This window comes from Babylonia areolata, chromosome 11 (genome assembly GCF_041734735.1).
Source record: "Babylonia areolata isolate BAREFJ2019XMU chromosome 11, ASM4173473v1, whole genome shotgun sequence".
Lineage (NCBI taxonomy): Eukaryota > Metazoa > Mollusca > Gastropoda > Neogastropoda > Buccinidae > Babylonia > Babylonia areolata.
Genome location: NC_134886.1, coordinates 36,797,550 through 36,813,682, shown reverse-complemented (window position 1 = coordinate 36,813,682; position 16,133 = coordinate 36,797,550). Strand labels below are relative to the sequence as shown.

General features: G+C 42.7%; 1 protein-coding gene across 2 annotated transcripts; it reads right to left on the bottom strand.

The window, feature by feature from the left end:
* Positions 1 to 410: 410 nt before the first annotated feature.
* LOC143287708 (uncharacterized) lies at positions 411 to 15,694 on the bottom strand. Of its 2 annotated transcripts, XM_076595925.1 has the most exons (4): positions 15,583 to 15,694; positions 14,591 to 15,194; positions 12,424 to 12,648; positions 411 to 9,698 (listed from the first exon to the last, which is right to left on the bottom strand). In XM_076595925.1, the coding sequence occupies exons 2-4, from the start codon at positions 15,104 to 15,106 to the stop codon at positions 4,755 to 4,757; spliced, it is 5,685 nt and encodes a 1,894-aa protein (XP_076452040.1). In that variant the 5' UTR covers positions 15,107 to 15,194; positions 15,583 to 15,694; the 3' UTR covers positions 411 to 4,754. The 2 variants fall into 2 exon arrangements, with proteins under 2 accessions (XP_076452040.1, XP_076452039.1); XM_076595924.1 differs by having other exon boundaries at positions 14,591 to 15,692.
* Positions 15,695 to 16,133: the final 439 nt, after the last annotated feature.

Here is a 16,133-nt window from a genome sequence, read left to right as displayed (position 1 = left end):
GGGGGTAGGTAAATTATAAATAGTGCGTATTTCTATGTTGAGGTTTAGATATAATTTTGTTCTTTAGAAGGTGTGGGTCTCTGACACTCACAAAATCTGAACAGGAACAGCTAAAGATCTGCAAGATGTGTTTATTGATTTAATAATTATTTACTGATTAACCAAAATATTCAATGTAATAATTTTAAAAAAAAGTGTAAAAAACGATTCACAAGTTACATAATTTGATTAGTTTGAAGCATACATGAAATCCATAGTTCATCTATTATAAAAAAAAAAAAAAAAAAAAACCCAAAAAAAACAAACCAAAAAAACAAAAACAAAACAACCAAAAAAAACCCAAAAACAAAAAAAAATCACCAAAAAACCAGCAATAACCCCCCCTCCCCCTCCCCAAAAAACATCTTAAAACATATTTTGGGAAGACAAAATTGGGTCACCTGAATCAGCCAATGCTGGAAATGTGGAAGTATTATTAATGTTTTGACTGAACATGCTGGTGGATTTCAGCATTGTGTTTCTTACCAGTCTGCTTTCAAAACTGTATCATTATTATCATTTAAAAATTTTTTTATAACAGTTATATCACTTACAAGAATCAAATCCCTTTCAGTAATTCAAGGTTTTGTAAACAGAAAAAGAAAAAAAAAGTTCAATTCTGTCTTAATTCTCAGTTTACTTGTCACTTCCTGAGAACACACTTGATTGATGACAAAAGTAACTTTACTGTGCTATCAAATCAAAGACCTGATGTAAATTATCCATATCTCTAGTCTGAGCAAAATAAATTCAAAGAGAAAACTTACCTGCCACAGGCCCACATCCAATCGGCTTGACCATAATATCTTGATGCTACAAAACTGAAAACTGGTTGATAAATAATACAAACTGATCACCATCAACACCCAAAACAATTTGTAATAAAAAAAAAAAAAAAAAAAAATGCACACACATGCACAAGCAATAGAAAGAGGTAGAGAGAGGGAGTGTGTATAGAGCAGTTAAAAGAATCTGAAGCGAAGGTCTCAGATCTGCACTGCAGTATTTTGCAGTAGTACTGAAGCATGTGGAGACCAAGCTGCCACAACCTGAGCTCATCCTGTACCCAGCCCCTTCATGCATGCTTGATTAAAATCAAATATATATATATTATATGCACACACTCAAGATCATAGAATCTAGAATGTGTCAGAAACCTAGTGTCATGGAAACATGAATCACTGAATGTATTGATCAACATATTCCACCAGCACATACAGTACAATCCTGACACTAGTGACAGTGTCACGACCAAATTGGTGTTGCCATGCTGGTCATATAAAAGGGGGAACATGAAACACACACATACAATCAAAGAGGATGAAAAGCAAAAAACGATGTCAAGACAACACAGCTGTTGTGACCAACAGCCGAGGTCAGAAAATGTCTGATTCCACTGATTATATCATAAAATATAATCAGTTTCATTCATGATGCCAAACTTTGCCTTCTTTATTAGGTCAGTTGATCTAATCAAGAGTAATTAATCTGCATCCAGTATATATCATATAATGTTAAAAAACAAAACAAAAAAACTCACACACACATACACATTCAACAACCACCACCACCCAAAAAAAACAGTCACAAGAGACACTGACCATCACTATTCTACCTTCAAGACTACATAACACACTCTACTCGGAGGTGTCAGTCCTTTCTATTCAACTTGTAAAAAGAGTTATTTAAAAAATCTGAGTGATACACAAAAAAATCAATGAAAACGTCATGCTAGCAGACACCACTGTAGCTGTGACCACCCCCTCCTCCCTGCTGTTCACCCACTGGAACAGTCTGAACATGGAGACAAACTAAGATTTAATTTGGCACTGATTCCGTGATTAAAACAAACAAGAGCTACGACAAAGTAGAGTCAACTTCTACTTTCTAATCTGTCAATTCAAATTTCAGTAAAGGTCGACTGAAAAAACAAAAGTTATGTTCATGGTATTCCCCTTGGAATGAATCTCAGACTTGGCACATGAATGTCTTCCATCACTTTTGAATCTTACACACTTTTAAAATGACATGAATGTGCATACATGTGTATAGAGGTCATGATCATAATATGTATATATATGTATTGTAATTATAATGTATACACATATAAGTATCTAAAATTTTTATATATATATCAATCATCATGGTCTGTACGAAATGTGTGCTTTCTATCCCCAAATGCCAGGGTTTACATTAGAAGTCTAACAATAATTAAAAACAAAAACAAAAAAAATCAAAATGAAAAAGGCAAACTACTAAACAAAAAACAATCAAAGGCAAAGCCTAAGACTAAGCCGTAAATTAATTCCCATTGCATTAGAGAAACAATTGATCAAAGATTCAACAATACAGATTTCACTTTGCTGTTGGCCCAAGAGTAAGCTTACCTTTGATATAAACCAAGTGTTGGCCTAAAATTGGTTGCTCTGTTAACTTTATTCCCAAGGAAGGAAAAAAAAAAAAAAAAAAAAGGCCATATTTTCATTCATCTCCACAGTACAAGAGTGTGGGTATGGTGCTCTGTTCAAGTCTTCAATACCCCTGACCATGTGCTCTGAAAAATGTCCAAAACCACCAATACTGGGGCCAGTGTTCAGTGTACTTTATTACTTCAGTCACACACTGCTCTCGTCATTCTTTTTGTCAAGTGCTAATGCTGTTTGTTTCATGTGGACTTGCTCCCATGCAGAAAGTCATTTCCATGTGAGCTTTTTTTTTTCTTTCTTTTTTTTGTAAAATGCACTGTGAACTGTCAACAATCACTGTCACGTTGACAGGCTCCTATCAACAATCTGTCACATCCTCTTCGTGCTTTGGATTAAATGACCAACTTGACTTTATTGTCACTCTTCATCAAACACAGAAAATCATAATTCAACAACCATTGCCACGTTCATTCTTCTAAAGAAAGAAAAAAAGAAAAGGAAAAAAAGGGTCCTCTCAACTGCAAGTCAATGAAGTTCACTTTCTTTTCACACTTCATCAAGCAAAGAAAATCACATTCAAAGTAAAACAGACCAAAGCCAAGTTCACTCTCCTCAAAACAAAAAACAAAAAAAAAAGACTGAAACTGCAACAGTGCAAGACAACGAAGTTAACTTTCTTGTCACTTTTCACCAAACAAATGAAGCTGTCTATGATAACAATCCAATCTTTCACAATCTTCTTTCACAATTGAATGTAGGTGCTCCTCGGAACTGACAGAGCTCTTTCCTGTGTTAGTTTGATACTGACCATCACTTTATAGTTTTCTTGTTGTGCTGCTGAAGATGTCCTTCTGCGTTCACTCGTATGCACACGAGTGGGCTTTTACGTGTATGACCGTTTTTACCCCGCCATGTAAGCAGCCATACTCCGTTTTCGGGGGTGTGCATGCTGGGTATGTTCTTGTTTCCATAACCCACCGAACGCTGACATGGATTACAGGATCTTTAACGTGCGTATTTATCTTCTGCTTGCATATACACACGAAGGGGGTTCAGGCACTAAGCAGGTCTGCACATATGTTGACCTGGGAGATCGTAAAAATCTCCACCCTTTACCCACCAGGCGCCGTCACCGTGATTCGAACCCGGGACCCTCAGATTGACAGTCCAACGCTTTAACCACTCGGCAACTGCGCCTGTCGCTGAAAGATGTCCAATATCCAGAAAACAAAACAATCCCATGTGCTTGATCTGCACCATGCGCAGATGGTTTCTTTTCTCCTGCCTACACACAACACTGCTCTTTGTATGGTGCTTTGACTTTGAGTCAGTTTTTTTTTCCTGATTACACTACCGAGACCCTGCATCCATGCAATGATTTAATGGAAGAAAAAGAACCCAATTCAACAAGATCAAGATTCTCCTGGAAACAAAATTTTGTTTTACAAAATGCACAGATAAACAATACATTCATGTAAGGGGGGTGGGTGGGTGGGTGAGGTGGGGTGATTCAGTGACATGAACAGGCATTGAATGGTGGTCACACACTGTCTATGCACGAAGAATATCCTGAAATTCATTCAGCAAAGTCAGCTGCATGAAAATTGCCCAGTTCTTCTGGTCAACTGCCAATGAATGTGTCCTGTTCTTGTCACTCAGGATTTTGCTGGTCATGTCCACAATCTCACAATGATACCGAACAATGATCATGATTGATTTTGGTACAGAAGTTGCTGCATCACACAATCTTTTCAGCCCATGTCATTGACCCTCTCACAAATCTGTCAATGCATATCACAATATCCCACTGGCCAATGTCAATCCATCTCCTCATTTTTACTGGCTATTATGGCAATACATCCCATCTTGTTAGCCAAGAGTTTACTCTCTGATAATTCTAATATCCATCCCTTTATCAAAAATGTACCATACAGTTTGTTCATGTATGTCATTTCTCAGTATTTTGCTCACCAGTACTGGTCCACATCACAATCTTGCCTGTGAATATCACTCCTCATGCAGATATTGCAACTCATGCAAGGCAATTTCATCTACATCAACATCCCTTCTCTTCATCTGATCACTCAGCTCAGTTCATCCCCATATTTTCTGAACACAAACTGTCCAGTTTTTGCTCGCCAGCATTATTTCATCACTGAACTTGTCACTATCACCAAAGCCCCATTTACATACTGGGCATCAATAACCCGCCGATATCACATTCCCTGCAACTGCAAATAGTCTTCTTTCTGATGATGAATGACCTGCCAGTCCCATCATCAACTTCAGCTAATAATCTTCAGCAAATATCACTTCCCGCCCTTCGTCCTCCACATACTTATTTCTGACAAAGTGCTCTGTCTTTTCTGGCCGCCGTACTCGCACCTTGATGTGCTCACTGTCTGGTTCACTGAAGTGACGACCTCTTTTTGTCTTGAGCAAGTTTCTGAGATCAGACTTCATCATGACTCGCGCCTTCTGAGCTTCAATCATGTCCCCCACATCACAGGGGGTGTCGTGAAAGCCCTGGCTCAGGTCAGCATCTTCCTCGTAGTCCTTCAAGGAGGGATCTCCATAAAACCTGGCTCCCGAGCGTTCCCCGTAAAAGCCCTCCTCATTCTCTGCATCCAACATCTGTGCCTGAACATCAACCTCATCTGGGTGAGGCTGGTCCAGATCATGATAAGATGCCTGTTCATCACCCTGAACATCAGCCTTGCCATGGTTGAAGACCATTTTTATCTTTAAGCCACCTCTGTGGTAGTTTCCAGTATTTCTGTAATTGTTGGAACGATTTTGTCCACGTGATCTCTGACCTCGACTTCCTCTAGGTATGCTTGCACCGCATTCCACAGAAAACCTCTCACCTCCATCTTCCCAGTCCTTGTTATGGTTCCAGTCTCTGCTGTCCTGAGGCTCTCTGCCTGGAATATTCTTGTTCCAACTTCTGTGCCCTCTACTGGGGTGTCCTCTACCCCTACTGACTCTCCTCCTCTTGTGGTCAAAGGTCTGCTCTTCTTGCTCACTGTCCAATGGTTCCCTTGGTCTTTTGGAAGGTGCTCGGTGATAGTGACTGTCAGATCTTTGTTGTGAACGGAACTGACTAGACACACAGTGGTGTTCTGGAGAGCGATCAGTGAAGTCCACCTCCAAATCTGGTCTGCCATCTGTTTCTTCACCTTCAATGTATGAGATATCTGGTACGTGGGCATTTTCATCATAACCCTGGAATGGTGAGGCACCCCGACTGTTGCTATGGCGAGCCTTGTCCAGCAAGTCATCAATCTGTTCCCTCAGGGCCAGACGTTCACTCTCTGGGAGAAAGCTGAGGGAATCCCTGCTATCCTCCTCTGCATGTAATGCAGCTTGTGAAGACCTGGAGTGATGAGCTGACCGGTCATGTCTGGCCCTGTCAAGGCTCCTCTCTGGAGAATGGGAAGGGCCCTGCCATCCATCCCTCTCCTCACCGTGTGCCCTGTGTCTCAGAATGACATCACGCTGCCCTTGCTCATTGTGCCGCCTCTCCCTGCTGCTACTCTCACGGCCATCAGTTTTCTTCCTTTCTTCATAGTTGCCAAATTCATGATGTTTGGAAAACATTCTTTGTGAACTGTATCTGCTGGAACTGGAAAGGTCCCCATGCCGGTCCATTTCTCTGTCAAATCCTGTTTCAGGACAGAATGGGCCACTTGCTCCCTCTAGTCGTTCACAACTTTCCATATTGATGTCACACACCTCCTCTGAGTAATGCCTTTCTCCATGAGACCTACGGTCATCCCAATCTCTTTCTGATTCTGGAAAAACGTCGTCCAAAGGACGGTCTCCAAACCGCACAGGCGAAGGACCCAACCTTTTTCTCAGACTGCCTTTCCTAACACCATGATCTCTGCTTGGTGATCTATCAAACCTGACATCATCTCCATTCCACAGTTTCTCTTTTGAATGGCAACGAAATTCTCTACGAGGAGGAGGCTGTCTTCTTGAATCATTGTCCATGGTGTGTTCTCTATGGAAGAAGCCATCTCTATTCCTTGGAGAGTGCACATCCAGAGAACCTTCTGACTGAAAGAAGCCTTCTTCCTCGACAGGCCACTGGTCACCCCTATCTGTATGAACATGACTGTCTGAGAAATGCGACATCCGACCTCTATCTCTGCTACCTTCTCTTGACCCCAACCGCTGCCTGTGCCTTTCTGGGCCTCTACTGTCATCTGTATGGCTGGAAAAGCGGTGTCTGGACAAGAAAGGGCTGCCTAACATGCGGCCACTTTCCCATCGCCTGTCAGCACTGTGAGACTGGGTCCTGTCCCTTGATGGGCTGTGGGCCCGCCTCTCATCATGTCCAGAGTGTCTGCTGTGGGTCTCACTTCTGTTGTGAGAATGATTGTCAAAATACCGATCCTTTGGGTTCCTTTCCACTGAGCGTTGCTCTCTCTCACTTCTGCCTCTGACTCTGCGATCATCAATTTGTTCTCTTTCCATCCTCACTTCCTCTCTGCTTCTGAAACTCTGGTCATCCACGTCTTTTCTTATGTTACTTTTTTCTCTGTCTCTGAACCTGTGATGGTCACTATCTGTAGACATTCTGCCTCTCTCATTGTCATTCCAATCCTTCCGCCTAATTTCTGTAGCTCTACGATGACCGGAAGACGCTTTGTCATGTTCGTTATCTGACCTGCCTGCCCCCTGTTGGTGCCGGCCAGAAGAAGGGGACTGTCGATGATGCTCCCTGTGAAATGACTCCGTCCTCTGAGGGAATCTTTTGTGGTCTGGGCTTCTGGAAGTCTTTCTGTATCCTGGATTGTATCCTGGGCGATTTGACATGTGCCCTCTTGAACTTGACGAATGCCTTCTTGGGCTCACCGATGATCTGCTGTGATGTGTAGATGACCTCCTGGGACTGGATGCCAGACTCTTGTCTTCAGGATGAACTCTTTTTGCATCTGATGACCGTCTCCTTTCGCTGGACCTGTTGGTACCTGATGCATCTTTTCTTGGGTCTTCTGATCTTTTATTTTCTGAACTTGTTCTTCTTTTATCTTTTGTGGATCCTTGGTCAGACTGTCTATTATTTCCAGGTGATTTCCTGCTTGCGATTGATCTTCTATTCCCTGGGGAGGATTTCCTGTTTACAGGTGAGGACCTTCTGCTTCCTGTTGGGGATTTTGTAGCACCTGAAGGGGATGCCCTGGACGCAGGACGCCTTTTGCTGTTGGGTGATGTTCTCCGGCCACAGGATCCCATGTGATCTGCTGGTGGTGGTCCTAGATCTGAAGACTTTCTGCCAGGGGAGAACACTCTGTGGCCTGGCAAGTATCTTCCCGAACCAGGAGACTTGCGACCTGAAGATGATCTGCTTGATCTGTTTGGTGACCTTGCACCCCTGGAATGGCAAAGGCGTGCAACTGACTCTTCTTCTGATTTCTTTTTTACTCTGTCTGGGTCTTTGGGGGTTGCCATAGGTTTTATCGCCTCATCAGCCTTGACATTTGTAGAAACCAGCTTCCTTTTACTTTCGGTTGTCACTTCTTTCCATGTCTGTTGACCAGAATTATCTGATTTATCAGCCAATGCTTTCACCCCTCCTTTCTCAATATGGGAAGACTCTGAAAGCTTGACGGAGATCCCCACCTGGGTCTTGTTCACATTCACTGACCCCTTGGAGGTCACAGTGGTCTTGCTGCCACTGTCCGGTGGGTCCTCTTCACTGGACATGATGTCACTAACGGCACTGTTGGCACTGCTGATCTCTTCCAAGCTGTCCCTCAGTTCAGGAACTGAGCTTCTCTTGCCACCAATGTTGTGTTTCCTTCTGCAAGAACTCGTCCCCATGAGTCTGTGTGGCACTGAGGAGCTGGCGTTTGGTGTGTGAGGCCGAAGAGTTTCCTGGCAAGGGGAGTTCTCTCTGGAGTTCAGCATGTCGCTGATCAAGTCCACTGTTGGCCGATGGTTATAATCAAAGAGCACTTTTTCCTGTGTGGGGGGTTCTGCAGCACCGACAACTTCCTCCATTTCATGGTCAGAATCAGAGATTTCCCCGTCTGACAGGTATTTTTCTGAACGACCTGCACCGGCCCCTCCATCCCCTTCCCTCCTTTCATTATCTTCTGCTGCCTTCATCTCCTTTTTCAGCTTGTCTGGCTGGGCCAGCTCTGACAAATACTGCATCAGGTGTAACTCCGGACCTGGTGTTTTGGCATGCAGCTTCTTCACGTTGTCAATGAGCCCGCTGATGATGTTTTGAAGACTCTCAGCAGAGGACTTGGAAGAAGTATCAGAGGAAACTATGGAGCGAGCTGTAGTAATCTCACTTTCAGTCTTCACACTCCACTCTTCCTGTGCAACACCAGATTTCTCCATTTTCTTGACATCAAACTCACCACCACCACTCGAAGGTGCGATCATGTCCATCTTTCTGCAGATTCCAAGTTCCGGTTTAATCTTGATTTGTGGGGGCACACTGGCTACAGGCCGCCCCGGGGTCAGTTTGATGGTGAAGTTTTTATCGGCTGGTTTCAAAGGGATGAAGTTGGAGTCATGGCTCTGACCAAATATCCTACCTTCAGCTTTCCTGCTGGTGGTGGTGGAGCAGTCCAAGGTGGCACTGGCAGTGGCAGCAAAACCAGTTCCACAGTACCCTGCACTTTCCTGTCTCTCAGCAGGTTGCGCGTCCTCCCTGCCAGTGCCACCGGCAGGCTTGGTGGGGTCTGTGTCGGCTTGACCCTGCATGTCCCGCACAGTCACGTAACTGAAGGGGTTCATGGGCGTCGGGCCAAGAGCTGCCGTGACTTGCTCCTCCTCCTCCCGGCCTGTGACCCCTGTGAGGTGGTCCCCTCCACTGGACACCACATGACCCCTCCTCCGAGAAAACACCGTGGAGTACACTGCAGGCAGGGGCAGGGCACTGTCTACACCACCGTCTCCATGATCAGACACTAGTGCTGTACAGCCGCCGCTTGTTGGCCTGCTGCTCGCTGTCTCCATGGGTGGGCACCAATGGCCGCCCCTCGCTTCGTCTCTCTCTCCGTCTCTGCTGCCACCTGTCTGCTGCTGCTGTGTCTGTGCAGGATGATCACCACTACCACCCCCGGGTGCTGTGTGTGGGGTGGTGGTGGTGGTGGTGAATGTGGGGTTCTGGATGGTCAGGAGGGCTTTCTGCTCCTGTAGGATTCCCTTCATGACCAGGTGCAGTTCTTCGGGAGGAATGGCATACTTTTCCAGGATTGACTTCACCTGCGAAACAACACACAGCAAACATGCTAGTGTAAGTGTATTTTAACAATATGCATGACAGAGAGCTGTCAACAGAACGGCGTGGCGAGCTATGACATCTTCCTCATGTCCCCCCAACGACCCCAGCGGTCGAGGGAATGAGTGAGTGAGTGATGACAGAGAAGGGGGATGGAGGGGGTGAGGGGGGGAAGCTGGGGGGCAGATAAACAGAGAGAGATTTAGAGATGGTGAGAGAGAGGTGAAAGGTGTTTTTAGGTTGTTGTTTTTTAAAACAATTAATTAATTTTCTTGTACATGTGAGTACAATGGGAGCATTTCACACACATGTACACACACACACACACACACGAGTACAAAGTGAACATTTCACACACATGTGCACACATACACACACACACATACGTGTGTGTGTATGGTGACACAAGACAGACAACAATAAGCATGCTTACTATTGCAGTCTTGTTTCACTTTCAGCCAAAGACATCCAGTAAACTGAAAAACTGATCACTGATGCCCAAAATGTTTAACACTGAAGGCAAACCTCAGTGCCTTGGCCCGTTACACTGTAAATGAATTCAGTTGAATCTGTAGCAAAATGGTGAACAACAAACATAGCGTCTTTCATAGACTACAGAGTTTGAAAATTTAGACCACAAAAGAAGTGTTAGTAAAGACAATAAGCAGTTTCAGTTCCAGTAGCTCAAGGAGGCGTCACTGCGTTCGGACAAATCCATATATGCTACACCACATCTGCCAAGCAGATGTCTGACCAGCAGCGTAACCCAACGCGCTTAGTCAGGCCTTGAGGAAAGAAAAAAAAAAGACTACTACTACTAATAATAATATGTATAAGGTGCAAAAACTTCATGACAATAAGCAACATGAGTATAAGCAGAGCTAAAACTAAAACTGAAAAACAGCTAATGTGCTAACTGAAAAAAGAAATCCAGAAAAAAAAAATGGTTGAGTTTAAGCAGAGCTAAAACTGAAAAACAGCTAATGTGCTAACTGATAAAAGAAATCCAGAAAAAAACATGGTTGAGTTTAAGCAGAGCTAAAACTGAAAAACAGCTAATGTGCTAACTGATAAAAAAAAATCCAGGATGAAGTAACTTCTATTGAACTATACATTTTGCTGGTCTAAAAGCTAGCCATAACTGCTGGGTTCATACTGTGTTTTTAGCAAAACATTCCCTGACCAACAATTCACTTCTACTTGCAGATAGTTATCAGATGTCATACAAATTAAAATACAAATAAGATTGGCCCCAATCCCCGTAACCACTCTGCCAGTCATGATATGGTGTATTGAGTATTTTCATACTGTATATCAGTGAGTGACCGATGTAATGTGATAGTATTTACACTGTGCAGTGTGGTAGTATTCCTTACCATTTGAGACATAATCCACTGTTTATAATTATGAATCCATGAATTAGCAGTTTAGTTAACTTGTTAAGTCTTTGTTTCCTAACCATCACCAAGTCCAAGTTGGACAGGACAAATAATGAAGACCTGTAACTATTTATCATGTACTGTGTATACTTAGCAACTTAAACCTAAATACTTAATGATTAATCATAATCATTTCAGGCTGAAAATTTTTTTTGAATTGTGCTCTCTGGCAAACGGTTACATGAGACAATTAGAGTTTCAGAATTTTTATTGAAAGAAAGAAACCGGAACATCCCCTGTACATTATTATAAACATTTCACTTATTTAAACTGGGTTATTTATAACTGCAAAAGAAAACAAAAACAAAACAATAACATAAAACAAACATGTTACCGTATTTGAGTAAACTGTTAAAGATACATAGCTCACAAGCAAACAAATGACCTTTACAGTTTTTACTACGAAGTCAAATAATGAAATTGATGAAATACACCCTATTATTTCAAGTTTTTTTTTTTTCAAAAAGAACATTTTCTCATAGGATTTGAAGATAACTGTCAGATTTTCTTACAAGATGGGGAAAAGAATATTGGAAAATAATTAAACTGAAAAGAAAAAAATAAATAAAGTTATAATACAAATACATTTATAAGCTAAAGTTGGGACTTTTTTCTTTCCCCCCTTTTTTTTCTATATTTAAACAATTAATGTGTGGCAAACACATTTCGAAATGTAATTTTTAATATTTTTACGGACTTTCTGTTCTTGACAAAAAAACCCAAAAAAAACACAACAACAAAAAAACAAAACAAACCCAGTGAGTGTGTGTGTTTAAAAAACTGGTATTTGGAGATTTTCTAACATAATACATGTGCATTTACTTTCTTGTAGCTATACCCTGTCTTGTCATATTTGTTACAGCAAAGTGTGCAGACTGAGTTATAACAAGACGGAGGAAGTGCACTGAAGCTGTGAGAGACAAAGCCGGAGTGTTCAGGTATGAACATCAAAACCTTACAAGGACATTATCCAAGACAGAAGAATTATAGATAACATGCAACAGGTGATGGAGGGATTCAGAAAAAGACTTATATGTTTTGTGTAAAAATAGTCGGTGGCCCCTCCAGCAGGCTAAGAAATTCTAATGACTAAACGGCAAGACAGAACCGACAAACAACATATAAACTGTACACAGCGCTCACAGCACAACCACACTACTACATGCAGCACACCAAGCACCCACCTTCACCCCTCCCCCCCACATTCCCCCAACCCAACTACTCCCCACCCCCACCCCACACCAAGCCCCCCACACTCCCCTAAACTCACCGTAGAATCTGTCAGGTCATGAGAGTGGAGGCATTCTTCACCGTACTTGCACTCGCTGAAGACGAAGCGTTTGCAGAGGTGGAGGCAGATGCAGCGAGGGCCCACCTTGCAAAGCCCCTGGTTGTAGAAGCGGCAGACGAAGGGCCGCGTCTGGAGGATGCGGGCGTGGAGGCGTCTGACCAGGGTTTGAACCTCCTTCAGGCTCAGGTGGTCCATCAGGTAGTGCTGGTCACAGCAACAGCAACACAGAACAGATGTAGAAAAAAAAACAACCCCCCCCCAAAAAAAAAACAACCCAACTGGTTATGAATGATTGGCATCATGAGTGATAGAATTGTTAAAGTTTTTCTTCTTCTTTTTTTGTGGTCAGTAGGTCAGAAGAACAGACATAAACTATTTCTGATTGGTATCATGTGTGACATAAATGTTAAGTTTTTCTTCTTTTCTTGTGGTCAGCACAGCAACACACAACAGACATAAATGACAGGCTCTGACTGGCATTATGAGATAGAATCTTTTTTTTTTTTTTTCTTCTTTTCTTTTCTTTTTTTTTTTTTGTGGTCAGCACAGCAACATAGAAGGAAGAACAGACATAAAATGACAGGCTCTGACTGGCACCATAAATGATAGAATTATTAAGTTTTTCTCTCTTTTTTTTTGGTGGTCAGTACAGCAACACAGCAGTGACAACAAAACTAACACTGATTTTTGCATATTAATAAGCAACAGAATTGTAAACAGTTTTGCTTTTATTTTTGTTTGTTTATGCATTATCAAAACACACCTATGCTGTATTATTCTGACAGTGCTATACAACAAGTGAAGCCACATATATATAATAATATATGCTGCACCACATTTTGCTAAACATGGCACCATCATACTGCAGGGGAAGAAAAAAAATGGGGGTGGGGGGGTGAAAGGAGAGGGGGGGGGAGAAAGAAAAAAAGTGACATGAAAATAACCCACCACATGCAGTGCACCTATTGATACTTTAGCTCTATGTACTGGCTCTATACTGTAGCATTATATATCAAATGGATCAGTCCACATCCTCTGACACCTCTCTGGAACTGAATGAAACTGGACAAGCACTGAGTGCTTCCAATTCCACGGTCATGATTAACTACATGCTCCCTTCTTCCTGCATTGTACGCAAGTCTAGAATATTGGTGAAGGTCCTTGTCAGGGAAGCTTTAAATTGTTAAAGTTAAACAAAGGGTGAATTCTGCATGCACATCAGTCCACACACTTGCCACAGCTTGTGTTCCTGCGTAATGTATACATGTATGCAGGCATGATTGCAAATGCACATTCCCAAAAAACATGTACCACTGCTATCAAGTGAAAATATTTAAGTACACTTCCTCAAGTGGCAATTTGGGTGTGGGGCAAACATCTACTTTTAACCATTTGAAGCATCAACTGTCCAATGCTTCCTCTGTTCCTGCTTTACAGTGGTTCATCAAAGACTGTGACACTGTAAAGAAAGAGTCACAATGCTCAGTGTGCGTGTAGGTGCAGGACAAATTATTTCATGTGCACTGTTGTGAGCACAGTCTCTATCTAATCTGTGCATACGCTTGTGATTTTGATACTGAAATAGTCCTGTTTCATAATCATCTGGTGTAGAACCTGCAGGAGTACAATAGAAAACATCGGTATAGGACATTAATCTAACAAGAATGAACTTGGTGTGGGGTTGTGGAAGTGGTGGTATACTTCAATCACTTGTGAAAGGTTGGCTGATACAAGTGTACATGTGCATTGCTGTTAGTGTTACTAGTTACAAAGCCCCAAAATAAAGAAAACTGATGGTCATCATCAATAAAATTACAAGGAAACCAATCTGGTTAGTTTCACCTACATTCACTGTCAAAAGATTTGAACTGTAGTTCACCTGCAAAAACATGGTCACAAGTATTTCTGTGGTGTGAAACACCTCAAAACACAATTTCTGAGACTAGCTGTCACTAACACTCCCCCCTCCTCCCCCCAAAAAAAAGCATCCCCCCACAAAAACCCAGTGGTGTCTTACCCAAAGTCACAAGTATTTGTGTGGTGTCAAAAACACCACATCATCATTTCCAAGAATGGTTGCTACTACCACACCCCCTCCCGCCCTCCAACCGACCCCCCCCCAAAAAAAAGCCCAGTAGTGTCTTACCCTCAGAATGCTGTGGTTGTGGTCGCTATGAAGCTGGTGCCCGTACAGCCGGCGGATCTGGGCCTTGGAGCCACAGTCACACTTGCCGGCCAGCATGAAGAACCTGCACAGGTGGAGATAACCGCACTCTCCATCCTCCGGGCAGCTGCCCGTCTTCTTCAGGTGAGTCGAGCACAGGTTCATCTCCGTTGTCACCTCTACCTCCATCTCCTCCACCTCTGAGCTGGACGACGGTGGGCGGATCGCAAAGCATTGTGGGAAAGTCCGACAGAACTCCAGCAGGGCCGAGGGCGTGTCGATGTTCCAGTGTTTCAGAGATCGCAGCTTGCGAGCCACGACTTTCCCCAGGGTGGCTCTGCCCTCGGTTTTGCACAGGATGCTGATGACAAGCCTGGCAATGTCTTCCCTGCTGGTGTCCTTCAGACTTGGGGCATCCTCATCGACTTCCACTTCCTTGTCATCGACATCCGCACAGCTTAAATAGTAGTATGGCTTTGAGCGGCGATCCACAGCCATCTTGGAACACTTGACTAAATGCCTAAATAAATGATAGGTGGTGATGTCGAGTGCCGAAAAATAATGTCTGCCCGATGTACAGCTCACACTACAGTTCCAATGCAGATGTTCCAAACAAACAAAGTTCTTTTTTTTCTTCTTCACAATGTTAAAATGTCTGTACGCTCACAAATATGTTAAGTCCACTCCCACATTTTTCAACTTGTTTTTGGAAAGCTCCCATTTCAAAACAGACATGAGACACATACACACACACACACGAATAACAACGGAAACCAGTGACAAAACTATAGAATAAAAACACAACAACAAATCACTCACTCAGTGTTACAAAATCTTAACAGTGGCACACAAATGATTATGAACAGCAACCACTGAAAAACAGGAGGCGGTAAAAGAAAAGAAAGGCGAGGCTGGGAAACAATCAAAGAGGTCAGGGACAAAACCCCCAAGAAAACCCAACTCCAGATAATAACCCGACAGGATTCCCACTGGGCACAGGACAGAGGAGGTATCCCTGTGAACAGATGGGCTTCTCACTGCTGTCGCTCTGTGGTGTCACAACAAAGGCTCATGGACACAAACTGGTCATCTGCTTTCTGCAACACAGACATCAACAGTCAGTCCAGAATTAAAAAAAAAAAAAAAAAAAAAAAAAAAAAAAAAAAAAAGCAAAGAAAAAAAAAAGCAGATGTGATGTAGTGAGTGTAGCAGATGTGATGTAGTGTGTGTGTGTGTGTGTGTGTGTGTGTGTGTGTGTGTGTGTGTGCATTGAGAGAGAGAGAGAGAGAGAGAGAGAGAGAGAGAGAGAGAGAGAGAGAGAGAGAGAGAAACCAGTAGTCTATTTTACAAAAAGTAAGACCGCAATATAACAGAAAACATCAGATTGGAGCAAAGGGTCTTTTAGTTTTACTTTTTTGAAAATCATCAAAATAAGAACAGACCAAATAGGAACAAGGTCAGTGCCTCGTGTCACAACATGATTTACATCGTTCATAATTATCTAGCTGTGAGAACAATGGTAGCA

Excerpts from the sequence above, each read along its gene's own strand:
- LOC143287708 (XM_076595925.1), bottom strand. The coding sequence starts at position 15,106 with ATGGCTGTGGATCGCCGCTCAAAGCCATACTACTATTTAAGCTGTGCG. Across the intron at positions 12,649-14,590 it reads ACAACCACAGCATTCTGAGG|CACTACCTGATGGACCACCT; the intron begins GTAAGACACTAC and ends TGCTGTGACCAG. Across the intron at positions 9,699-12,423 it reads ATGACCTGACAGATTCTACG|GTGAAGTCAATCCTGGAAAA; the intron begins GTGAGTTTAGGG and ends GTTGTTTCGCAG.